Consider the following 27,735-nt stretch of genomic DNA (forward strand, 5'->3'; position numbering starts at 1 on the left):
ATTTCATCACTCTCTACCTGTCATCAATCAATCCTTTAGTCATTCCCACTCAAACAACCTAGATGAGATTTTTCATGTGTTTTTTACTGTTAACTAAGGTGATCTCATTGTCCAGCTGGGTAGCTCTTCTAACATCCTGACCTCTCAGTATCTTGACCTCTATTCCAATGCTTGTGAAATTCATGTTCACTCCACCTTAGTCACCCCTACTATGACTCATAGATATGGTCTGAGTGATTTTCAGTTTTTTAAACTAAAAAGAAAAAAAGGGTCAAGAATCAAACCGATCATTAAGATTTTTGGAAATGGAATGGAGAAGGTCAGGAAAGGTCAATGAAGCATTTTATCCTGGGCTGCAGTTAATGTTATTAGTAGCCTGATAGCGTGGGAGGGTGAGAGGAAGCACAGAACAGGTATGGGCTGCTTCAGCTGGCTCATTCCCTCAAACTTGTGGGGAGGTGGGGCTTAACTCAGTCAGCTCTAAACACCTTGGGTGGGGGAGAGAGTCTGTTCCTTTCTCTCTACCCATTATTTAGATCTTATCCAGATCACTTAATCTCTCAGTTCTCTGCTCCATAAAATGTGAAAAAATAACAGCTGCTCTGATCTGCCATGAGCAACTATTCTGAGATCCTACTTTGAAATGTTTGAAGCTCTTGGGAGAAGGGTGGACCTTTTAGTGGTCTTATATGGCCCTCTTGAAGGCTTACCTGGTCAATAACTGGCATGTTCTGATGAAGAAAGGCCCTGAAGTGGTGAATGAAACAGCAGCATAGTCAATGGAGACAATACCCACATATACACCCCATGTCATCTGAGGGTCAAATTTTTTCCTGGCCCTGACTCCTTGCTATCAAGTACAGGAGATACATTTATCAGAAAAAATTTGTTACTTGAGTCTGGTGCATGCTCTCTGGAATTTCCGAGCCCAAAGCACTCATCCTGAAGTAATCCTGAATCTATTTCTGGTCCTAGGTACATGTTTTATATTTATACAGCCCTTTACAATTTTCAGGGCACTTTCACTGACTGACTTATGTATTCTTTACTACAAGTCTTACCTTCAACAGTAAAATTGGAAGCTTGGCCTATGATGGATGTTCAATTGTTATTATCTGTCTTTTATTCCTCTAAATTTCTATCCCTAACTGTACAAATAAATCTCCAGAGAGATGAAGCAAGGCAAAAAAAAATTGATTGGTCTTGCTTGATGTTTACTGGTTTGGGTGCCATTGGGGAAGGGGATAAACTGGTGGTCCCTTGGCTTGTGTCTGTCTCAGGTTAGACACAGGTTGAGCACCCACTTGGGGTTTTTGCAAGCACAGGAAGCTAATGTACATCTTCTAAGTAGCAGAGTTATCACACAAATAATCTCCACCAGAGACAGGTGTCCCATAGGAGGCTGTTAATGGTCCATAACGTGCTTATCATAGCATAGTAATGAAGGGCCAAAAATTACAATAAATTGAAGTAGTTTGCTTCTGTGCTGAGGCTCTCAATCATGGTAACCATATAAACTCAGATACAGTTCAATAATTTATTTCTCTGGTCTATGTGATGGGAAAACTCTCAAGGCTAAGGGACTTTGTTTTCCCCTCAGACTCTCAGTGCTCATCTGTATTGCACTTTGGATGGTAATAGCTGCATTTGTGCTGAACAGTATTTTTTCTTCAATAAATAAAAAATGGCAGGGATAAATTCCTCTCTTTCTATTTTTGCTAATGAAACATGAACATTTGGTTCCCCATTGTATTGCTATTATCCATGATCCATAATCTTTTATTTCATGTGTATCCATGTCTTCATGTGTGAAAAACTCGAGGGTCACAGACTAGCAGAAACAGAAAGAATATTTAACATTTAAACGTTTCACGCAGTATAATGTCAGAGTTGTTATAATGGCCATTTTCTGTTTTCAACAAACATTGCATTTGTTATAGCTTTCTCTGACCTATAAAAGCATCAGAGAAGATGCTTCTCCCTCCTATACCTCTTTTGACTTCTAAAAAAGGTTAGATATCTTATTAATATACATGTTATTTGCAAATACATTTTAAAAAATTATATCAGGTGAAACAGATCCTATACTTACAGCAATAGAAAGAAGAGTTGAGGTTGGCTTAAGTGAACAAAATAATACCGTGGCTTATTTGAGATTCAGGATCCTGACTACGATGGGCTCTTTTTCGGGTGCTGTAAATCTATTATGATTTTCCTTTTTTTAAAAAATTTATTTACTTATTTATTTGTGGCTGTATTGGGTCTTCGTTTCTGTGCGAGGGCTTTCTCTAGTTGTGGCAAGTGGGGGCCACTCTTCATCGCGGTGCGTGGGCCTCTCATTATCGCGGCCTCTCTTGTTGCGGAGCACAGGCTCCAGATGCACAGGCTCAGTAATTGTGGCTCACGGGCCTAGTTGCCCCGCGGCATGTGGGATCTTCCCAGACTAGGGCTCGAACCCATGTCCCCGGCATTGGCAGGCAGATTCTCAACCACTGCGCCATCAGGGAAGCCCTATGATTTTCCTTTTTATGAACGGCATTTGACAACCATTTGACAATTCTTATAATAGAACCCAGTGTGAATATGAACACAAAAGTCTTTGGGATTCTTGCAAGTGCAGGAAAGTAATGTACATTTTCTAGGTAGCAGAGTTATCACACAAATAATCAACTCATGAAAAGAACAGAGCAAAACGAAATATCTACCTGGGAGAACAAGAAGTCTGAAAAAAAAGTATAATGGCCAATGTCTGTGGTAGGGAGCTTCCATGATGACCCCAATGATCCCGCCTCCTGGTATTTGTGCTGTGTATATAGATGGTTCCTGACTTATTTATGATGGTTTGACTTGAAATTTTTTGACTTTACGATGGTGTGAAGGGATAAACATTTGGTAGAAACCGTACTTCGAATTTCAAATTCTGATCTTTTCCCAGGCTAGGAATATGCAGTATGATACTCTCTGGTGATGCTGGGTAGTGGTGGCATGCCCATAATTCCCAGTCTGCCCTGTGAGCACGAAGGTAAACAACTGGTACAATTATAACCATTGTGTACCCATACAACCATACAGAAGTTTTTCACTTTTGGTACAGTATTCAATAAATTACATGAGATATTGAACACTTTATTATAAAATGCTCTGTGTTAGTTGATTTTGCCCAATTATAGGCTAATGTAAGTGTTCTGAGCACATTTAAGGAAAGCTAGGCTAAGCTATGATGTTTGGTAGGTTAGATGTATTAAATACATTTTCAACTTAACAATATTTTCAACTTACAATGGGTTGATCAGGGCATAACCCCATCGTAAGTCGAAAAGATCTGTAGTCTTCATCCACACTGAATAGGGCTGACTGGTGTAATCAATAGGATAGTGGTGTAATGATGGTTTGTGACTTCCAAGGCGAGGTCATAAGAGACATGTTTTCGGGACTTCCCTGGTGGCTCAGTGGTTAAGAATCTGCCTGCCAATGCAGGGCACATGGGTTCGAGCCCTGGTCCAGGAAGATCCCACATGCCACAGAGAAACTAAGCCTGTGTGCCACAACTACTGAGCCTGCACTCTAGAGCCCGGGAGCCACAACTACTGAAGTCCATGTGCCACAACTACTGAAGCTCACACACCTAGATCCCGTGCTCCACAACAAGAGAAGCCACCACAATGAGAAGCCCGCGCACTGCAATAAAGAGTGGCCCCCGCTCGCCGCAACTAGAGAAAGCCCACACACAGCAACGAAGACACAATGCAGCCAAAAATAAATAAATAAATTTATATATATATAAAAAAGGACATGTTTTCTGCTTTGCTTTCTCTTGGATCACTCACTCTGGGAGAAGCCAGCTGCCATATTGTGAGACCACTCTAGCAGCCCTATGGTATGAGAATTTTCACCGCAGCATGTTTCTGGTAGTGGGAAGCTGGAGGTAGCCCAGGTGTCAGTTTGTGGAAAAGTGATGGGTGAAATGTGATGATTGCATAACAGTAAGCTCCATGATTAAATGCAAGAGGTTGGACCTGCATACATCAACATACGTAGGTATTAAAAATAGTGCTTCCCCAGAAATAATATTATTTATGCAAATAAAAATCCCTCAAACAACAATACACATTTCGCAAGAACACATTCAAGTAAAAACATATATAAAAATACATTAAAATGCAGATCATGGCAAGGAGGAGAAAATGAATGGAATGTGTAGATAAAAATAAATAACAAATGAATTAAACAAGAGAGGGAGTCTTAATGGGCCTTGGACTGAGGAATGTGATTTACTCAATCTTCTGAACTAGAAGTTGAGAACTAGAATTAAAGAAAAAAAACTACTGGAAAAAAATCCAGACTTTCAAAAGGAAGGGCATGTGAAAGAGTGATAGAAAAAGAGGAGGCGCATCCAGTGACACCTTGGACCAGTTTCAAAACAAAAAGACATCTGTGCTCCAGGGCTGGGTTGTTCTGGGCATAAAAGCAGGTAATTAACAGGGTGAGGGGAGGCTGATTTAAGCTGCCAATCAAGGCCAGTTTTGCCTTCTACCTTAGGGTCTTTGTGTCTTTATCCAGGGAATGCACTGTAAAGTAAAATTTCTTATGAATGAAGAACGGTTATGAAAAAGAGGCTCAGAAAATAATGTCTTTATTTTAAAAGACTTTTAAACAATACTGCTCCTGTTTTTTTGTTTGTTTGTTTCTTATAAATCACCAAGTGTTTGTGTACTGAGTTATCTGGTGCAATTCTAAACCTACCTGTTGACCTACTGTCTAGAAAGTGAATAGCCAAATATCATGAGAAAAGCTATTTAACTTTAATTTTCTTATCCTTTAAATGAGATTTTGACCTGATGTTTAAAGGTTCCACTATCACAGCTTGAACTATATTTCATATTTTAAAAAAGTGGTTGAGACTTTATTAATACTAAAGAACACTTGAAAAATCCACTTCTTACCCCACCACTCTCACATAAAAACAGCTCTCCTTTGGGTTCTCATCTATGCTTTATAGATTGGCCTAATGAATCTCACGTGTCATGAGCAAAGGAAGATTTTCAAGTCACTTTTCACATAACCTGAACAATACGCTATGCACTGTGACAAGCCCAATATGAAGTATGAAGAAAGAAGATCCTCGTCTTCAAATTATATGCTTCTAAAGGGAACCCACCTGCACTGTTGGTGGGAATGTAAATGGATACAGCCACTATGGAGAACTGTATGGAGGTTCATAAAAAAACTACAAATAGAACTACCATATGACCCAGTATCCCACTACTGGGCATATACCCTGAGAAAACCATAATTCAAAAAGAGTCATGTACCACAATGTTCATTGCAGCACTATTTACAATAGCCAGGACATGGAAGCAGCCTAAGTGTCCATTGACAGATGAATGGATAAAGAAGATGTGGCATGTATACACAATGGAATATTACTCAGTCATGAAAAGGAACAAAGTGAGTTATTTGTAGTGAGGTGGATGGACCTAGAGACTGTCATACAGAGTGAAGTAAGTCAAAAAAGAGAAAAACAAATACCATATGCTATACATATATATGGAATTTTAAAAAGCAGTACTGATGAACCTAGTGGCAGGGCAGGAATAAAGACACAGACGTAGAGAACAGACTTGAGGGCATAGGGGGAAGGGGAAGCTGGGATGAAGTGAGAGAGTGGCATGGACATATATAAACTACCAAATGTAAAATAGCTAGCTAGTGGGAAGCAACTGCATAGCACAGGGAGATCAGCTTGGAGCTTTGTGACCACCTAGAAGGGTGGGATAGGGAGGGTGGGAGGGAGACGCAAGAGGGAGGGGATATGGGGATATATGTGTACGTATAGCTGATTCACTTTGTTGTACAGCAGAAACTAACACAACATTGTAAAGCATTTATACTCCAATAAAAATGTACAAAAAGCAAATTATATGCTTCTAGAATAAGAACTACTACATCATGAAAAGGAAAAATCACAGGCCCATTCTAGGGGGTGTTGTTGATGCCCCATCACACAGGCTGTCCACCCACCTCTGAGCTCAACTGTAGCTCCAGAGGGCAGTTCCCCAAGCTGCAGCTTTGCCCCTGATGGGCTTCCCTCTGTCTCTCCACCAGCTCTCTCGGACCCACAGCAGCTTGCTGAGTCCTTGTGTAGGGAAGTTCCAGAAGTGCCAGGGATTTGACTCCCCCAGGGCCAATATTTAACCAACAAGAAATGGAAATCTGTGGATAAAGATACTTTATTGCTGAAAAGAAGGGTGGCACACTGGGAGGGATTCAGCTGGATAGTTAAGGAGGGGTGGGTCCATAAAGAGCTTATAAAACCTTATGAGGACTTTGCCCTGAAAACAAAAGCTCTTAAAGGGATTTAAGCTAGAAGAGACATGATCAGATCTGCGCTTAAAAATTATCTCTAACTGTAGTGAATGGATTTGGGAGGGACCAGACCTGACAGTGAGACTAGTTGATCCAGATGAGGTGATGGTGAACAAGGTCAAGTAGGAAGTAGCATTAGGAGGAGAAATAAGTGACAGGACCTGGGAGACATTTAGTTGTGGAACTAGCAGACTCGGTGGCTGATTGGAAGTGGGGAAGGTGAGAGAAAGGGAGGAATGGAGGATGATGATTATTTCTCCAATTTGGATAACATTTGGTGGATAGTGGGGCTGTTCTCTAATAGGGGGAACAACAGAAGGAGCACTGGGGGAGCACTTGAGAGTGCTGGTGATGGCTGCCATTTTGGACAGGACGTACTGTTGACTTTGAGGTGCATGGTGGGAAAAGCAAGTAGAGATATCTATTGCTCAGACATCTAATGTGTCTGGAGCTTAGGAGAGAGACCTGGGCTGCAGGTGAGCACAGGGATGGCAGTGAAGCCATGGGAGGCGACGGATCACCTGAGCATTGAGTAGAATAAGAACAAGCCAGATCTTGAAGAAGTGAAATGGAGAGCCCACCAACGATTCTACAAACGTAAGCAGCCACCTGGAAGACAAAGAAAGCTTCAGAGATGCCTAGTTGAGATAAAAGCTCAGGGTGTCCTTGTTGAAAAAGCCAGTGGGGTACAAAAATAGGCAAAACTAATCTGTTTCAAGACCTGGGGAAAGTGATTGCCTTTCAGGGAATAGGTAGTGACTGGTGGAGGAGGGGGCAAAAGGGGACTTCTGTCTCTTTCTCTCTCTGGGTGCCGCTGAGATGTGTGCATGAAGTTTGTGAGAAGACTGGGGGCAGCAGGGGATGCTGGGGCTCTGACATCTGCTCCAAAGGCACAGGTTACTGTCTCGAGCTCAGACCTACAGTGCGCTGGCTGTAAAAACCCCATGCGCAGAATGAGGAATCTCCTTTTCAAGTAGACGGACACGGCCAATTGCACACTTTTAATTGTTTAATTAATGAATATTTACATTAAAAAAAGCAGTTAAGGGACTTGGCATCAAAAGCATTGACTGTGAGGCAGAGAATGGATACACGTATCATTTCCAAGTCTTCCCAGAAGGAAAATCCAGGGAGACTGAGTTTCTTGAGTTCACAATTGTCATTCTGAATACAAATCGTTAGGTCTATCTGTCCTCATTTAACACTTTAGTTACAAACATTATCAACCACGCTTCCATATGAGTGCTCAGCTGGGAGAAGATTGCTTTAGTTGACAAAAACTCTTTCAGAACAAAAAAACGTGATTTTTCATTCTTGAAAGGACTTGACCTTGTTAGAATAAATCTATTGTAGAATGCTGGGCTCTGGGATATGGAGAGTTGAAAACCTTGCTTATGGAAGAGATTAGAACTCACCCAAACCTGTTTGGTTGAGGCACCGTAATTGGATATTCTTTGCTCTCTCTAGAGGGAGGATCAGTAAACGTTTCTTAAGGACGGCAAGTATTCTCAGATTTGCAGCTCATTCGGTCATGAGGCATGTAAACAAATGGACATGGCTACATTCAAATAAAACTTTATTTACAAAAACAGGAGGCCCAGACTTAGTTTGCCAAAGCCTGCCATACGGGTGAGGCTAGGGCCTGAGCTCTGTCCAGAATATCTGAATATTCTGAATGGATGGATGTTCACCAGCAAGTATCTGGTTTTTGCATCAGAGACATGTGCTCCAACTGCAATACTTTGGTATGAATTTTTAGAATGGCTGAGGAGAATATCAGTACCTTTGACTCAGACAATTTTATGGGAAGAATCCAAGTGGAATATACATTAGGAGAGCATGATGTTACATTTCCTAGTGCTGAGCAGAGCTAGTACAACATTCACTTAAGTGCATTTATCTAGAATAAAGCAAACAACTAGAGCTGCTAGGGAATAGGAAAGAGTAATTAAGTCTGCCTTTTGGTTGGATTGCAATCCCAGTCTCTGATTTTAAAACTTAAAAGTTTAAAATGATTAGTGTGACAAATTTCCATTTATCTTACTTTGATTACTTTTTAAGTTAAAATTTAATACTGGTATAAAGGAAAAAAGAAAATAACCTATAATATATTAAGCCAAAGAATTTTTGTTTCCTTTAATGAATCCTTCCACTCTGCAGTCAAAGCCAATAATATATCACATGTGAATTAAATGCCACTAGGAATCATATTGTGCCATCTGCCTCCCCCTAAACATAATGCGAATCCATCGATTCTTCACCTGCAACTTTTGGATAGAGGGCGATGAATTCCTTTTCCAGTGAATTTCTAGATTCAAGAATTTCTCAAGGCCTATGCCTGGTAAAACCCATTTTAAACCTCCAAGTTGCCAGTAGTAATTGACTTCAGAGGATCTTCTAAGGAAATAAAATTGTATTCCTAAGCACACCGAAAATCCTTTAGCGTTTGCTCACTTTTCATACATGGGAGAATTGAGAGGGATGAGAAGACATGAAGGGCCCTCTTTAGCCCCTCTCCAGAGGGTGACCGGCATCTGAAAATGCTCCAGTGCCACATCAGATCAGAGATGCTAAAAAGAACCACCACCTCTGTTAAAAAATGATAATATTTTGTCAATCACTTAAAAGTGTGAGTTAAACTGAAGATTTATTTTAGATGCCTAATGTTGTTTTTTCCCAGAACTTTTTCTTGTCCTCTAAAATGGTTTCCATAATACGGAAGGGCTCTGGCTGGGGAAAGAGGTTGAAGGAATAAGGAATGGGGAGGGGCAGAAAGACGTGCAGGATCTCCATGATGTATATAAAATCTGTTCTGCCTGTCGTCTTATATCTGCAAAAAGACTTCCTGGCTTACTGCCTTCACCTGGAAGAATGTTAATTCACGATATGTTACAATTTCCCAAGTTATTACATAAGAGATTAACTGCTTCTGGTTTTGACTACCTAGAGACAAAATTTTCTTCCAAACATGCTATTAAAATATAACCAATGTTTTGTTTTACAATATGTCACTCAGTTATCTAATGACCAGCTCTCTGTGATGCATTACAGCTGAGAATGAAGGCCATCCCACTGAAGGGTGAGTCCCTGAGTGGACACTTGCTCCAGAGCAAATGCCTGAACCCGACCTGCTGTGTTTAGTATCCTCCAACCACTAAGCTTGGCCAATCTGAATAGCTTTAAAAGGCCATGACCACTTTCTACCCTTCACTTCTTATAATCATAGAATTTTTCCTTCTAGAAAGCAAAAATTATTACAGAGATTATCAGAGTGTCAGGTATAGCACTTACAGGCATTTCAAAAGATTATAGTCAATTTAAAATGCTGAACAGATTCAAAATAGCTTTTCAAGACTGAATCTCTTGCATTTTAATGTTTATATCAGACATTGCGATGTTAAAGATAAATTATCTGAACTTCTATTAGGTAGTAATGGTGTCAGAGAATGATGGGTAATTAGGCCATATGGTATATCCTGTGTCCACGGCAATCCTGTGTCCCATGCAATTTTTGCAGAATGTTGCACTATGTAAACTGCTACTGCAAAGCAGGCAATTATGGCACTGTATTTTCCATAAAATCCACCCAAATAAATCTTGCAGCCCCTCTCTTTGCAGATGAGCATCTTGCCTTTAAGAGGATGCAGTAGAAAAGAAACTTGCTAACAGTTTCTTTAGCAACAGCAGGAAGATTTCTTGTCTGAGACTCCGTAAGTTTTTCATTTCATTAGCTGTCTCCTCCACCTCCTTTATTCATCCGACAAACACGTACTGAGCACCTCCTATGAGCCAGGCACCGTTTCAGGCTTGGGGGATACACTAAGAACAAAACACAGGAAAGTCCCTGCCCCATGGAGCTTACATTCTAGTAGGGGGAGACAGACAAGCACATAAATACATAATATCACAGGGTTCAAAATAGCTTAGAGACATCCTGTCTGAAATCTACTGCATCTCCTCCTTTTGGGGCTGTGATGAGTGAAAGGAGAGGCCAGTAATGGACCAACGATGTCACTGGTCCTAATGGGTAAACTTCAGTGAGTCCTTCAATTAACCTGGGTCTCAGTTTCCTCAGCTATAAAATGGGCAGAGGTTGGATTAAGTGACTTTTTTTTTTAAGAGAAAGGGCCCTTTCAAGAGCCAGTTTGTTGACTGTTCTACATTTTTTAAAAATTTAAAAAGAAAACATGAAAATTCCTTAGGTATTCCACATACACTCAACACTTTAAATGCCAATCTAAACTTCATAAATAGCAAATGTCTTATTTACAACTGCTATAGAATGAAGTCATTTTACTATCTTCAGCCACCATAAAAGTATATTCATTTCCATTGTTGGTTGCATAGTTCCACCTCATTTGTAAAACCCTCCGGGGTATGACACTGTCTCTCTCCTACTTACCTAGTTCACAGACTTTGTGCTCCTGTTTAACCTTTTCCACTGGACTATCAGTTCTAGGAAAATAGGGATTGGGTCCTTACTCCTTTGGATGAGAGTCTGTCCAGGTAATCCAAAGAGGTGTAATCATTGCACCTACACCATGTTTTATGGCCTCAGGCCCGTTGGGAACCCACATTAGTTCTTTAGGTTGTAAGAATAGTTCTGCTTAATAAAATTAGAGCTATGGTGGGGGCCTCCCTCGTGGCACAGTGGTTGAGAGTCCGCCTGCTGATGCAGGGGACACAGGTTCGTGCCCCGGTCCGGGAAGATCCCACAGGCCGCGAAGCGGCTGGGCCCGTGAGCCATGGCCGCTGAGCCTGCGTGTCCAGAGTCTGTGCTCCGCAACGGGAGAGGCCACAACAGTGAGAGGCCCGCGTACCGCAAAAAAAAAAAAAAAAATTAGACCTATGGGGTACCAAAGGGTATGTACACTAACATCCAAAAAGGAGAAATGGGTTTCCAGAACAATTCACAGACTAGAATAATGTGAATTAAAAAATAATCCTAACCTCTTTGGAACCCTGGTGGAATGTTAATGTATATTTAATAACGCAAGTGAAGTTGTATGCATTTTGCAAACAGTTTTTCTTAAAGAAGGTAACATAGCTGGCGAGCTGAATGTCAAATAAGGCTCATACTCATTAACTTGGCATGAGTTATGAAGCCCCTGATTCTCTTGAAAGACAAGCTGTATTCACTGGTTTGACTTTGAAATGTAGAAACTCAAATTTCAATCAATCCAGCAGCTAAGGATGACAGGAAATTTTACAGGACTATAAGAAATCTTCTTTTCTTATCTGGATCAGATTCCCACCAAAACGTTGAAGATTGCTGAAGGCTGCATGCTGTGTCTGAGTTTTATCAGTTGCTGTGTAATCAAATATCCTACACGTTTTCAAATCTGATAGGGTGGGCCCTATCAAAAGGACACATCTTATCCATGCCTTTGGATGCAAAGTGAAATCTCTGCCTTAATAACCGAATTTAATTCCTTCCTGTTGATCTGTGGTGTCAACATACATGCTGTCAATGTTGTCAGAAGTGCCTAACATGGGCTGCTGTGTAGACTAAGGTCTGTCCTGTCCTTTCAGTCACTGGAAAGGAATAAGGACCACATCCTTGGTTGGGTGCACACGACTACTCCGGGGCCAGAAGGGCAGGGGCAGGAGCAACCCATGCAACCTTAAATAACCTTGAAGCAGCATCACAACATCTTCTAGCAATAGACAATACCTCAAACAGAGCCTGTATGGACTATGAGAGGAAGGCAGGTCCAGCAGACATCAATTGCATAAGTGAGGGTCAGAGAAAAATAAGGAGGTTCAGACAACTTTTGGCAAAGTAGATCACAGTGACAGGTAAATTCTTGTTAGCAAAGAAAATGCAGTTTGGTATACATCATGGAATTTTAGTATGTGTTTAAGCTGTTGGGTATATGCTACCTAAGAATACAGTCCTTTTTTCACAGGGACAGGCAGGAGGAATTATAAAGCCCTGCTGATTTTCACTGTCCTTATATCAGTATGACTACAGCCCTTCCCAGCCAACCCAAAGGGTCCAAGTGTTGGATACAAGAGTGCACTGGGTCTGGCTATGGCTGTTAGGTCTCCAGAAAGTCACTGTGTGACATGTACTCTTCAGGGTGGAAGTCTTTGAGTTGCAAACAAGTGTGACTCTTAAGTCCAAACCTCGGTGGGCACCATGGCTTCTTTGGTTCCAACAGAAGGCAGTAGGTTTTCTTCAGACAGGAAATAAAAGGGGAATTGTACCAAGAACCCACGGATCTTTTTCAGTTCTTCCTCAGCTCTAATGGGATCTTCCTTTGCTAAGATGGGCTTGCTTATAAAGTCTCTCAGCTGAATTAAATTGTGTACTTCATCATTGGGAAGGCACCGGAACACCTGATTAAATAGGAAACTGAGTGACAGGTTTAAAAGAAAGGATATCCCCTTTACTGAAAATACTCATTCCGACGGACAAAACCTTTGTTTTATGAACACATATTAATTAGTTTTATGTTACAGCGCAGACCTGATTGAAGGGTTGCTTCTTTTATTTGCTACAAAGAGAGTGCTAGGTTTGCTTCCATCAAAAAAAAAAATCAACACAGATCCTATATCTGATCTACATAAATGACTGACCTCAGGATAAAGTCAAGCTAGTGGTAAGGCGTTTCATGGGTGATACCTTACTTTTTGGATAATAATCACCCCTGAATTTCACTGGAGGCTCTGGTCTAAAAGAAAAATTGTGTATTATATTTTCTCTAACTTTTTAATTTTGAAAAATGTTTTTATCTGTACCTGTACTTAAAGTTATCAATTGTGCATGTATATTGCTAACTGAAAATAAGTTTCACACATCATAACACTTCACACCTCAATATTTCAGCATGTATTTCTTAAGAATAAGGACATGTGCCTATATAACCACAGTACAATTCTCACACCTCAGAAAATCAATTCTATGTTATTTAAGATATGGTCCATTTTCAGATTTACCCGATTATTCCCAAAATGTCTTCTATAGCTGTTATTCCTCCCAATCCAAGATCCAAGCTAGGCTGTGCCCTGCATTTTAAAAATTACATTTGAAAAGACTCCATGCACACAACCTATTTGATCATGGCCTTGAGGCCTCAGTATGAAATAAGGCTATGTAGATAGTTGTCATGTTTCATTAGAAATGATGAATTTTCTGTGCTGAGGCGACTCTGGAAGTCAGAAGAAGAATGCACTCTCACCCAGTTTATAATAGATGGTCAGTGGAACTCAGCTTGAATATTTTCTATGATGGAATGCTGGCTACTTCATGATGTAACCTGTTTCAGTGTCAGGTGACTCAACTCTTGTACACTCTTTATCATCATCAATGGACGGAACTTACCAGAAGATGCATTTAGCCTCCCTAACAAACGAAGTTGGTTTTAAAACACCTTTCCAAAATTAGAGCTGTCAAAATGAGGAAGTTTCTCATTATTAATAAGCTTCATCATTAGGATGGATACCATTTACTATATGTACTATGTGCTAAATACATTTAACAGACTGTTCTTTATTCTCACGACCACCTAGTGAATGTTCCTCCCAATTTATAGGAGAGGAAAGAAAGGAAGGCTCAGAACATCAAATTACTACACACATAGTTATATCACCAGCAACTGTGTGAGCTGGGCTGAACCCAAGTCTGACTCATTTTTTGATCCCATCTGCCTCTTTTCTCTTTGTCACTAGACATGTATAAAGGCTGGGTAACCACCTGCTAAGGATGCTTATGATGGGATTCTGGAATCTGAGACCAGAATGCCGCTAAAGTCTCTTCTAAACAATAATCCATGGCTCTTTTTGACTCTGTTTTTTTAATGTCTACCAAGAAGTATTGGTTTTTTACACTCATTAAGAATACTCTGTGCCAATAATATGCAGAAATAATTATGTGCTTTTGTGACGTGATTCAATTAAAAAAGGAGCAGGATATGTGAACCTCACCTTATCATAAATTGTAGCATTTCGAGCTGCCGTTGAAACCCACACCTCCTTGAAGAATTTGTCACTCACTGGATCCTGAATGTCTTCACTAGGGCCAGAAAGATAGCCGAGGACAACCCTGAAATACAAGTGTCCTCCAAAATGAGTAAATGAAACAAAGCAGTTTGCTGCAGGCACTGTTTCTAATGGTACAGCAGTTCAGACACTCAACCACAGAAGTCCTCTTTTTTTTAAGGAAATCAAAGGAAGCCATTAAGACTAAGTGTGTGTCTGTGTGCCTATATATAAAAAAGCCCAGTTGCAAAACAAAACAAAACAAAACAGAAAAGCCTAAGTTGTTATGATGTTTGAGACAGAGAAACACCTTCATTTTGCTCTAAGAGAGTTCTTGTAATTTGGCCTAAGAGGGCGAGAACCTTGGAAGACAGGATAAGTATTCAAAGCATGTGCCTTTCATCGTGCTGAGCCTTTCCAAAAACGATCTCAGTAAATCCTCAACAGTCTTATGAAGAAGCAGCTATTAAAAAAAAAAAAAAAAGTAAAAGAATAGTAAAAACAAAAGAAGCAAGCATTATTATTTTCCTTTAACTGAAAAGGGAACAAAGGGGACATCCCTGGTGGCACAGTGGTTAGGACTCTGAGCTTCCAATGCAGGGGGCCCGGGTTCGATCCCTGGTCTGGGAACTAGATCCCATATGCATGCTGCAACTAAGAGTCCACATGCCACAACTAAGGAGCCCATGAGCCGCAACTAAGGAGCCCACCTGCTGCAACAAGACCCAGTGCAACCAAATAAATAAATAGATCAACAGGTTAAAAAAAAAAGAAAAGGGAACTAAGGCACAGAGAGGTCAAGTAACTCTTTCAAGGTCATACAGCTAGCAAACTGTATATCTGGGACTCCAACCAGGACCACCTGACTCCCAAACCTGTCCTCTTAACCAAGACTTGACTTTCCTTCCTCCCTCCCCACGCCTTCCTCCCTTCCTCCCTTCCTCCCTTCCTTCCTCCCTCCCTTCCTTCCTTCCTTCTTCCCTCCCTTGGGCCAAGAACTGTGCTGAACTCTAGGGTACAGAAATGAATATGAAAGACACGGAGCCTCTCTGGGTGCAGTTATACTTGGTGGGTGAGATCAACAATGAATAAAGAATCACCCTCAAAAGGAATTAATTAAAATGTGGTAAATACCAGGTGTGCTTTAAGAGTGTGAGATGGGAGTAGTCGGGGAGGCTTTTCCCTCCCCTACCTGTTTGCCTAACCTTACCTACCATCTTTCAGGATTCAGTACAAGGTCACCTCTATAAAAGTTTTTATGGCTCCCTTTCTCCCTTCTCCCATTTCTCCCCGTCAGTCCTGAGAGATCTGAACTTTATTCCTTTGTCGCCCTCACTGTGCTTCATCTGTGCTTCGTTTTATCAGAGCACCTGCAATACTTCATGCACTTTTTGCTTTTAATAGGCCCATCTCCCACTTCTAGCATGTAAATTCTTTAAGAGAACATGACCTGGCTATTCTCATATCCCCAGAGTACCTGGCATAAAAGAAGCCATACAGTAGATTGTTTGAATTGATCAAATATAAACAGAGGACTAGAAATAAGAAGAAATTCTCAAGCAAAGCAAGACAAGTTTTAGAGGTCATATGTGAAAATTATAAAAGCGCTGGTACCTACATAAAGCCTGAATGTTAAAAAGCACTTCCATCTTAATCCGGGGAGGTAGATGGTACAGGATTCCCATTTTGCAAACGGGAAACAAAAGGTTGGAGGCATTCTATTAATAGAGCTAGAATTGAAACTGAGTCCAAAGCTCTTTGCTCACATGCCTGGTAGGTTCAAGGAATACCAAAAAGGCTTGTGCTACATTGGAAATAAAAGTGGGAGACTTCCCTGGTGGCGCAGTGGTTAAGAATCCGCCTGCCAATGCAGGGGACACGGGGTCTATCCCTGGTCTGCAAAGATCCTACATGCTGTGGAACTAAGCCCGTGAGCCACAAGTACTGAGGCTGCTCTCTAGAGCCCGTGAGCCACAACTACTGAGCCCACGTGCCGCAACTACTGAAGCCCGCATGCCTAGAGCCCGCGCTCCGCAACAAGAGAAGCCACTGCAATGAGAAGCCCACGCACCGCAACGGAGAGTAGCCCCCGCTCTTTGCAACTAGAGAAAGCCCGCGCGCAGCAGCCAAGACCCAACGCAGCCAAAAATAACTAAATAACTGAATTTATTTAAAGAAAGAAAGAAAGAAAAGTGGGGAAATGGGTCTCAGAAGGACTTTGGCTTTTACATTGCATGAAATTGGGACATACTGCTGACACTGGAGCAAGGAGTGACAGGATCTGACTTAAATATTAACAAACGGCTGCTGGATTGAGAATAGACCGTGCAGGGCAAGGATTGAAACAGAGAGGTCAGTTAGGAGTCACTGCAGTGATCTCGGTGGGAGATGATGGTGGCTCGGGTGGTGGAGAGGAAGGTGGAGAGATCAGATTTCACTGATCCAGTGGACACAGAGTGTGAGAAAAAGTGAGGCATCAGGATGACTAAAAGGGCTTTGCCTTGAGCAAACAGAAGACTGTAGTTGCCATTAGCTGAGATGGGGAATTCTGTGGGTAGAGCCAGTTAGTGGGAGAAGACCAGGAATTCAGTTTTGAACCTGTTGGGACATCTATTAAATATACAAGTGGTGATGCTAAGTAGGCAGCTGGATAAAAGAATCTGGAGTTTGGGAGAGAAGGTCTGGCTGGAGATACACACTTGAGAACTGTCCACATATGTATACTCATAAAGCCATGTGACTTCAACTGACTTTACCAAAGTAGTGAGTATAGAGAGAGAAGAGGACCAGTGCACCTCAACAGTAGGGGAGAGAAGGAGCAGCCAGTGAGGCTGCAGAGAAGCCAGAGGATGGGTATCCTGGAGCCACACGGAGTCAAATTCAGATGAGAATGGACCATTGGATTTAACAGGGTGGAGGTCATCATATTGTTACCCTCTTTGTATTTAAATGTGTAGATTTACATCATCGTTTTTAATGGTTGCAGAATTTCCCATTATGTGAAATTTTATTTAACCAGCTATTTTATTATGACCTTTTGGGTTGTTTCCAGTTTTCCATTATTATAAACAATGCTATAATGAACATAATTTATTCATCATATATAACACTTTGTGAATTTCTATGATTATTTCACTAGGAGAAATTTAAGAATTAAAATCCTGGATCAAACAATTTGCAAAGGGCTTCCCTGGTGGCGCAGTGGTTGAGAGTCCGCCTGCCGATGCAGGGGACATGGGTTTGTGCCCCGGTCCGGGAAGATCCCACATGCCGCGGAGTGGCTGGGCCCGTGAGCCATGGCCGCTGAGCCTGCGCGTCCGAAGCCTGTGCTGTGCAACGGGAGAGGCCACAGCAGTGAGAGGCCCGCATACCGCAAAAAAAAAAAAAAAACAATTTGCAAAATCTACTTCAAGAAAGGCTGTTCCAATACACATGGTATTAACCATGTGTGTTCTCCCCAGTCAACTCCAATATTATCAACTCCTGAAAAGGCTCAGCCAGGCTTATAGGGATAAAAGGGCATCACATTTTAGTTTTAGTCTTCACTTTTTCTACTATATAAAAATTTTCTAAAATAAATGGATCTGGCATCTGGGCTCACTAGGATTCCTAGAGTTTTATAACCTCAAAATTCTATTTCCACTTCAAATAATGTCTCCCTCAGACTATATGGGAATAACTTTCAAAAAGGTTCTAAAGGATGATGTTTGCACCTAGATGCTGCCGCTCCTTAAGAACCAAAGCAAAATTTAACCATGCCAAATTTGAAGGACAGTGCAGGTTATAACAATAAGTCAATTATAGTAATGCCTTTGATTTGGGTGGTGTCTAACCAACTGAAAACAGAGCCGAAAGAATATTTCTATGACTTTGCTTTTAAATGAGAACAGGAGGTGAGGCAATGTGTCTATCAAGTTATCAGTTAAGAGCCTGTGTAGAGAAAAAAGTATTTAAATAAGTCTATAACAGACAATGTTCAGTAATAAATTATTTTCCCTGTCAGGTTTTTTTTTTTTTTTTTTTTTGCGGTATGCGGACCTCTCACTGTTGTGGCCTCTCCCGTTGCGGAGCACAGGCTCTGGACGCGCAGGCTCAACGGCCATGGCTCACGGGCCCAGCCGCTCCGCGGCATGTGGGATCTTCCCGGACCGGGGCACGAACCCGTGTCCCCTGCATCGGCAGGCGGACTCTCAACCACTGCGCCACCAGGGAAGCCCCCCTGTCAGCTTTTTAATTATAAAAATTTATACAGTAAAAATAATATGAAGTACTCTGGATGTTCTTTAGAGGAGTAAGGTTTCAGAGAAAACAAATTTGATTTTATGTTGACATGAATAATGTCAATTATTTAATGTTTAATTGTTTATGCATCAGTGGGACAGTAGGAAAACTGCAGAAAATTGTTTCTGTTCTTTCCATTCCTCATGTCTATCACTGTAAATGATTCTGAGCTCTACTTGTGTGGATAATGGTTTCTGTTGAGTGATGGTTACATCTGTAAAATTTGGATAATTTTCTAGGACTTAATGAACTGTTTGGCATGCAGTTGTGACATTTAGTGCAGTACCCTGATGGTTGATTCTATTTAGAATTGATTTCACATCGAAATGTGCCTCTCTATTTCTATTCAAAAATACCCCAGATGGAAAATGGATTGAAGTTGCATTTTTTTAAGGGAGAAAGTGGCTCTGCTCTAGGTCACATTTATCTTTGAGAATATTTCCTAATAAAAAGAGCTAAAATCAACACAAGGTTTTCATGGTGCTTTTTAATTTATTATCTGTGTCTGCCATTGTGGCAAAGTGAAAATGCTTGTTCAAGAACTGCCTCTTCAAGACAGTTTGAAAGCTGCCAGGAAAAATAAAGCATCTAGGAATAAACTTAGCATGAAATGCATAGGATCAGCATAAAACCAAAAGAACAGCAACAAAAAACTTCAATGATCACTGAAGAACAACTTCTGCTTCCAATAATGAAAACCCTAGAGCTTTACTGAAGAACAAAAAAATGTGAATCAATTGAAGTCCATACCTTGTTCCTCAATAGGATGGCTCAATATTATAAAGACATCAACTCTTTTTTATATTAATCTATAAATATACTGTAGTCCTGATCAAAAAACTAGTGAGAGAACTTGAAAAAACAATTTTAAAGTTCGTGTGGAAGAATGAATAAGAGTAGCCAAGATTATTCCGGAAAAGAATACTAATTTGGGGAAGTGGTATGGTAGGAAGTAGTATTAAAGTGCACACCTACAATAATTAAACTGGTATCATAATGGCATGCAAGGCAACAGACTTTCAATAGGAAGTAGCAGAGAGTACAGACAGGTCAGGATATGTGGCAATTCGGTGCACCATCAAGAGGCACTGCAGGTTAGAGAGGCAATGAGTACTGCAGTCATGCAGTTCTGGATCAGTTGGTTTGCCTGGGAAAAAGAGTTAGAGTCCCTACATCATTTCTTACATTAAAATAAATTGCAGGTGTTGGCTTCCCTGGTGGCGCAGTGGTTAAGAATCCGCCTGCCAATGTAGGGCACATGGGTTCGAGCCCTGGTCCGAGAAGATCCCACATACCATGGAGCCCGTGAGCCACAACTACTGAGCCTGTGCTCTAGAGCCCGCAAGCCACAACTACTGAAGCCCACATGCCTAGAGCCCATGCTCTGCAACAAGAGAAGCCACCGCAATGAGAAGCCCACGCACTGCAACGATGAGTGGCCCCGCTCGCCCAACTAGAGATAGCCTGCACGCGGCAACGAAGACCCAGCACAGCCTAAATAAATAAATAGATAAATTTATTAAAAAATTAAAATAAATTGCAGATGTTAAATGTAAAAGTAATATCAAATGAGCACTAGAAGAAAATATAAGTAAATATTTTATCTTGGGGAAGCTATTCTAAGCATATTTTTTAAAAGGGGGGAAAAGAAAAAAACTGATAGATTTGATTAATAAGAACTGATCGTTCGGGCTTCCCTGGTGGCGCAGTGGTTGAGAGTCCGCCTGCCGATGCAGGGGACATGGGTTCGTGCCCCGGTCCGGGAAGATCCCACATGCCGCGGAGCGGCTGGGCCCGTGAGCCATGGCCGCTGAGCCTGCGCGTCCAGAGCCTGTACTCCACAACGGGAGAGGCCACGACAGTGAGAGGCCTGCGTACCGCAAAAAAAAAACAAAAACGAATTGATGGTTCCCCCAAATACTCTAAATATGATTAAAAGGCAATTGGCAAATCAGCTTTGCAACAAATGGGAGAAAGAAATTAGGCTCTTATGTACTTAAATTACTGATAAATCATGAAAAGAAAGTGAAACATTGCAACAAAATGGGCAAAGGACGTGAATAGTCTAGACAGTTTGCAAAAGAACAATTACAAATGGCTAATGGATACATTTTTAAACCCTCAAATTTCAAATTAAGATAATGAAATTCCATTTGAAACCCAACAAATCGGCAAAGATAATAATAGAACTCAGAGGGCAAAGGAAATTGCACACTTCCTTTGGTTAGAAATCCTATAGTTAGGATTTAGTTAAGGAAACAACTAAGAAGGTAAGCAAGATACTATCTACAACCATACCCACTTTTTTATATCAGCGAAAAATCTGCCCATCAATGAGGTTTTGGTTAAAGGAATTATGGCGGGCTCAAACAATGTAATACAATGCAGCCATTAAATGTTATAGAAGAACGCAATGACATGGAAAAGTGTGTGTAACATTATTTAAGTAATAAAGGACTTTGTAGAACTGCAAGATCCTAATTATGTTTAAAAAAAGAAATACAGTAGTGAATATTTATATATAGATAAAAAGTGGAATGATATACATCAAATGTTAAAATTGCTAGCACTGGGTGATGGGATTACAGATCAATTTAATTTCCTTATTGCTTTTCTGTTTGCCAAATTTTCTACAATGAAAAATATGTTGTAATCAGAACCCTCTCCCTCTATAATTATTATACATTTAGAACGTTATAAAGGAGGCTACGCCTTTAAAGAGAATACTTAAGTTCTCATGGAACTGAAAAGGTGTGACATTTATTTCTAGCTTACAGGAGGAAATATTTGTTTCCTTATATGAGCTGCAGTAGGCAATCAATGGGTTGATTAACAGTGGGTTGCTAATCTTAAACTCTCCCCTGCTAAACAAAACAAATTAACATTAGAAGTCAATTAAAATATCAATGGTCTAAAAAAAAACAAAAACAAAAACCTTACTGACAAAACAATTAGTAACAAAGGCGACAAATACAGCAATAAAAACTGTGAGAAGGTCTGACAGTCAAATTTTGAGGGATGGATTTGCTGAGCTCCTGGGGCAGAGGGAGCCTAAGGAACGTCTCTGGAACTGAAGCTTGGTCCTCAAAAGCCAGAGTCTGGAGTGAGGTAGGAGGTAAGGGCCGCCAGCATTTGCAGGAGGGAAGTGCTGGTTTTGTGCCCATTTGCAAGTGAGCCAGTTTTCAGAAGCGACCATTAACACTGGAAGGGTTAAAACAACAGCACCACAACAGTATCTGTGCAGTGCCTTTCATCAAATAGCTTAAAATACCACCCTTAATCGGGGACACTTGGCTCTATCTCACCATAGCGGCCACACTGAAATCCCATCCTGGCCAATATAGTTCTAGAATCTTATAATTGTGGACTTCCTGCAAAAGCCTACAGGTGGGAGAGTGGTCAGGGTGTGTTCCACAGACAGTGGGGAGCTTAGTGTGTCTTCAGTGGGCTGGGGGAGAGGGTCAGGAGATAGATAAGAAGCCATTTGAAAAAGAGAGATAAGAAGGCATTGAGGATTGGTTGAATAGCGGAGTGATAGGACCTGCGTTAGGTTCTCGAAGGATCACTCTGACAACTGAGACTGGACTACAGGGGCTGGCATGGGGCCAGTTAGAGCCCCGCCCAGGAAAGTTCTCAGTAACACTTAACTGAATGAAGCACTTATTTAGGGATACACACCCCCTGCTACTTAGCCCAGTGCTCTCTCTGTTGGACCACAGGTTTGTTTAAAATTCACATCTTCTTGCAGAAGATCAGGAAGCTTCCATGTCTGGAGTCATCTTAAATCTGAGAAATGAAGTTTCCACATTTAATTTAACACCTAGTCACTAGCTTTCTCCTTTAGTAATTTTTATCATACCCTTACATCGCTGGAACTATTTCAATTTCTAAAAATGGACTCACTATAAAAAACTTAAATAGACACTAGATGGTTTGACCTGGTCCTAAATCAATTAATAGATTTAAAATGCTAGTTTTCTCCATTACACATAAAAATAATAAAAGCTGTTCAAACAGGAAATTTTTATGCCCCACACAGAGCCATTTTGTATACGACTGGTGTGGTTCACGCTGTTTTGGACAAAGAAGAACCTGGAGATGGCATGTGTGCTAAGGGCCAGAGGCTGGGCTGGGCTCCATTGCCCACTGCAGCGGGATTATGTGAGGGAGACCCAGCTTCCGAGACCCACCGAAAGCACTGCAGCCGAAGTCCTAGGGCGAAGTGGCCAGCTTGGTACTCTTTTCCATCCATCACTGAAGGGACCGTCTCCGTGTCCTGCACAATGACAGCCATTTCACTGTCCCGTTTTCCCAACATGCTTCGGTCGTTTATGTTGGCAGAGCCTATAAAGAGAAACAGTGAAACTGAACAATTTTCTTATTCTGGCAGACACTCATTTGCCCTCCAGACTCAATTCTTCCTTGCTAAAAAACCCCCTAATTTTGTTCAGGTATCAAGAGATGCTGTGCTCTAGGAAGGCAGGGCGCTCCCTAACCCAAGGGTAAATCTTGATCAGTCTAAGGCCAGTCATGGTCATTTCACTGTTTTTGCCAGTGATTGGCTTAGAAATGGGCCCTTGTCATGATTCTAGTCAATGCAACATAAGGCAAATCTGCCAGGGGCTTCTGAGAAAGTTTTTCTCTTTCTTATAAATAGACAGAAGAAGAAGATGGTGTCACTGCCAGTCTTTGGATACTCTGGCTTGAAGGGTTGCATGAGGACATGATTGTGGGAGCTGCTGCAGCCACTTTGTAACCAAGGGACAAACAGACAAGTTGAACATGGCAGAGCAGAAAGAAGAAAGACTCTGGGTCTTTAAGTCACTGAGCTGGCCAACCCTAGAACCTTCTTATTTTCTGTTATGTGAAGTAATACATTTCCCTTATTGTTTCACATACTTCTAGCTGAATTTTCTATCTTGTGGCTCAAAGGATTCTAACTGATATAGTCATTAAGCACACAAAGAAACAAGAACACTTACCAGCTCAGTGCAGTAAGGTTTCATGCTTAAGAATCACACTCTGTAGACTTTAACTCATGGTCACATAATTATAAATGTCAAAACACAAAAGGACCTTCACAAGCAATATAGTCCACTCCCAAATACAGATTATCATTAGTGGCTTTGGGTTTTCATTCTCTTGCCTCACTTGTGTGGCATGCCAACAGCTTCTGTATCAACTTCCCTCCATTCTATTTTTAAATCCAAAGGAGCTGAGAATGCTGACTTTCACATGTGAAGGGCAAGTATTTGAATATTAGTTCAACCTGCACTTCCTGAGCTCCTCTGCTGTGTATTCAAAAACCTTGCAACATTTTTGCATTAATCATTGTCGATCCACAGGTTTTTTTTTTTTCCGGTACGCGGGCCTCTCACTGTTGTGGCCTCTCCCGTTGCGGAGCACAGGCTCCGGACATGCAGGCTCAGCGGCCATGGCTCACGGGCCCAGCCACTCCGCGGCATGGGATCTTCCCAGACCGGGGTACGAACCCGTGTCCCCTGCATCGGCAGGCGGACTCTCAACCACTGCGCCACCAGGGAAGCCCCAGGATCCACACTTTTGAATCCTTGAGGTGTCCTACAAACTACAAAAGGGGCCTGACTCTTTTTTCTTCTTGGTCCTCTTGCCCTAGTCCCACACTCCACTGCTTCTGCAGACAGGGTGCAGAAGAGTTAGGTTGAACACAAGCTCGGGCTACTGTCTGTGATGGGGACCATCAGGGTGTAAGGTGTTAGCAGTGCTACCCAGAGCCCAGACGGTGGGATGTTGGACGTGAGAGGAAGCTGGCTCCTGCTGAAGAGTCTATACTGCCATTTGCTACAATATGGTCACATAGTTAATACACAACTCTATGATAACTGTGGATGGGAACGGTGTCCCATAGGGACTCTGGGTGACAGAAAGGATGGAGCACCTCACAGAAAGCTGGGAGCACCATTAGAGCGCTGTAAGGTGGGCCCCACCTTTGAAACACTTTGTTTTGTTAGCAACAAATCAACCTTTATACATACACTTACATTTTAATTACACTATAAAATTTGTAGCCATGTCTTTGGGCTTAACATGGGGCCCAGCATTAATTTGGGCAAAGTCATTTAATCTTTCTCAGCTTTAATTTGATCTTTTATAAATCGAGATAATAATACAGACCTTGTAGGGTTGTTGTAAAAATTAAGTAAGACCATGTGAAAGCACTTACTGATCTATAAACTGTCCCACAAATGCTAATTATTACTGGCATTATTATCAGATACTTGTTACCGCGAGAATATCTGCACTAGAGAACATTACCATAGGAAGGGAAGACTTGCTGGCATGTAGCGTTTGTATCAAAGAAGCCTCCTCTCTGGGTGAATCAACTGTCAGGGGCAAGAAATAAGGACTCCATAGTGCTGCTTTGGGACATCACTACCACGGGGCCCCAGCAGAGGCCACTCTCGGGCTGGGGCTGCCAAATTGGGAGGACATAGCTGCTCTTCACCGTCAGGGAGACTGGGGATGTGACACACACACACACACACACACACACACACACACACACACACACACACACACACACACTTTCACACCAGTCCTCTCAGACTCCTTCCCATCACCAGGGGAGGAATGCATTCCTGGCCTTCTGAGCTGGAATTCTTAGAGGGTGTGGTTCTCGTACTTCCAGGGCCCATCTGGAGTTTCCCAGAGCGCTGACTCTCAACCACACTGGATAAGTGAGTTGGCTACTACTTAATAGGAATGTGAAGAAAGGGAAGAGAAAATTTCAGGTGAATTTAATAAATGAGATACCAAAAATGAGATATTGATGGATGTAAATGTTACCCTCCCTTCTTGTTGTTAAACATTCCCATATTCTGAAAATCAAATTCAGAACAGCAGGTATAGTATTAACCCATTTCTATAGAACATACTAGGAAGAAGAGAGGGCAAGTGACCTCTAGAAAGATGCACACTGAAGGGTAAGAGTGGTGAGTACCTTCTGGCAAAGACAGGGAGACAATAAGGGGAACTTTGACCTTTTACTCTCTATGAGTCCTTAGAGTTTTAATTGTTTACAAGAAATATGCTCTGTTTTCATGTACTATGTTTTATGGTAACTGCAATCCCTTGGTTTATTAGGACATTGCCTTGATAATTTTTGGAAAATGACCTTTTCTAAGTTTGCTCTTAGGAACTTTTTAAACAGTATGTAATATAGCAAAATAGAAAACAGTATATGAAAACGTAAGTCCAACTTAGGTAATAATTTTAGAAAATCACTGAACTTATCACCCAAGCTGAAAAACAGAACATTACCACATCCCAGAAGCCCTCCGCTGTCTTCCCATTAAAGACCTTCCCTTCCTAAGAGAGAATCTGTATAGAATTTTGTGTTCATCATGCTCTGATGATGTTTTCCTAAACAAAAAAAGTTTACTTTTGGCTTATTTTTAATTTGTATAAGTGGAATCATATAGAAGATAAACTTTGGAGATTTGCTTCTTTCATTCAAAATCATGTCTTTGGGATTTACCTGTGCATAATTGTAATGCATTATTTTCCTTGAATGAACACCCCCAAACATTTTATTTTATTTTTATTTTTTCCTCACTCCTGGGCAGCCTAAATAGCACAGGTGGGAACCCAGGTGGAAGCATCACCCCCCCCCCCACACCCCCCCCCCCCCCCCCCCCCCCGTTTATCACCTAACCTAACACAATGATAAAGAAAAGAGGACAAGAACAAAGTACCCTATGAGGTGTGGAATGCAAGATAAGCAGTCTGGCAGAGGCTAAAAATCCCCTTTTTACATGGGCTGCTTGCAATCTTGGAATCTCAGTTACCTTCACCACCCAGTGCCTATTTCAGCCTTACTCACCTTTCAGGTCTCAGTTTAGACATCACTTCCCACCTCTCCTCTCTCCCTGTCTCCCTCTCCCTCCCTCCACCCCATTTCTCCCTCCCCCTCCCTCTCCTTCTCTCTCTCTCTCTCTCTATGTATATATACATATGCACATAGAGAGAGAGAGAAACAGTATATTCTCATAGCGCCTCATTTGTCTGTAGCTTACCCGATTTTCCCCACTAGATGGTAAACTCCCCAAAGGGAGAAGTCATTCACTCTTGGGGTTTAAAACACAGAGGGGACGTGTTTAACACGTTTGTTATTAGTGGATGCCTTTAGACGGGGCTTGCCTCTCATGTGCCACAGTTCCTCCAGCCCCGCCCCCGACTGCATCTTTTTGTCATAAGAATGGATCATTCGTTGACCTGCCTGATCCCCCAGCCCCCCACCTCCTGCATCCCAGACCAGAGTAGGCCCTCAATAAGCATTTAACAGAGGGATGATTTTTTTCTTTTCAGGTTGGGTAAAGCACAGAACAAGATGGGCGTCAGTATTTCTTTAACGACCCCTGCCCCTCACTAGCTATGGCCCTCAAGACTGGACTGTCTTTACCTGCAGGAGTCCCGATGCCAAAAGCTCAGCCTCTCTGTACACCTGTGCCAAACTGAATCGAAGAGACAGAGTTTTGGGCGAAGTAGAAAAGGATAGCTTTCCTGCTTTGTCAGGCAAAGGGGAACACAGTGGGATCCTGCCTTAAAAAACTGTGTCCCACCCAAACTTATTTTTTCATTCTACTGTTGATGGATGTTTGGGTCGTTTCCAGAGTTTTGCTATAATACACAATTATGTTCTGCATAGTTGTGTATGTTTCCTGGTATACACATGTGGGAGTTTACCTGGGCTCTGTATGCAAGAGTGGAGTCTCTGGTGTTCCTCAGTGTCGTCAATACTTGGATTGTCCAATTTTTTTTTTTTTTCTTTTTTTTGCGGTACGTGGGCCTCTCACTGCTGTGGCCTCTCCTGCTGCGGAGCACAGGCTCCGGACGCGCAGGCTCAGCGGCCATGGCTCACGGGCCCAGCCGCTCCGCAGCATGTGGGATCCTCCCGGACCGGGGCACGAACCCCTGTCCCCTGCATCGGCAGGTGGACTCTCAACCACTGTGCCACCAGGGAAGCCCATGGATTGTCCAATTTTTAATTTTTGCCAATTGGTATTTTGAAAACCTGTTCTTTGTCTCATTATTATATTAATGAGGATGAACATGTTTCATATACTT

At 41.7% G+C, this 27,735-nt stretch overlaps 1 protein-coding gene across 11 annotated transcripts in view; it reads right to left on the reverse strand.

Annotated features, from left to right (window-relative positions):
- Positions 1-7,352: 7,352 nt before the first annotated feature.
- Positions 7,353-27,735, reverse strand: part of PLD1 (phospholipase D1) — a 203,633-nt gene continuing 183,250 nt past the window's right edge. For all 11 annotated transcript variants that reach the window (XM_067738041.1, XM_067738037.1, XM_067738038.1 and 8 more), the window contains 3 exons: positions 22,821-22,974; positions 14,296-14,413; positions 7,353-12,708 (listed from right to left, as the gene is read on the reverse strand). In XM_067738041.1, the coding sequence (XP_067594142.1) occupies positions 12,484-12,708; positions 14,296-14,413; positions 22,821-22,974 (497 nt within the window). In that variant the 3' untranslated portion in view covers positions 7,353-12,483. The remainder of the gene's footprint in view (positions 12,709-14,295; positions 14,414-22,820; positions 22,975-27,735) is intronic.

This window comes from Pseudorca crassidens, chromosome 5 (genome assembly GCF_039906515.1).
Source record: "Pseudorca crassidens isolate mPseCra1 chromosome 5, mPseCra1.hap1, whole genome shotgun sequence".
NCBI lineage: Eukaryota > Metazoa > Chordata > Mammalia > Artiodactyla > Delphinidae > Pseudorca > Pseudorca crassidens.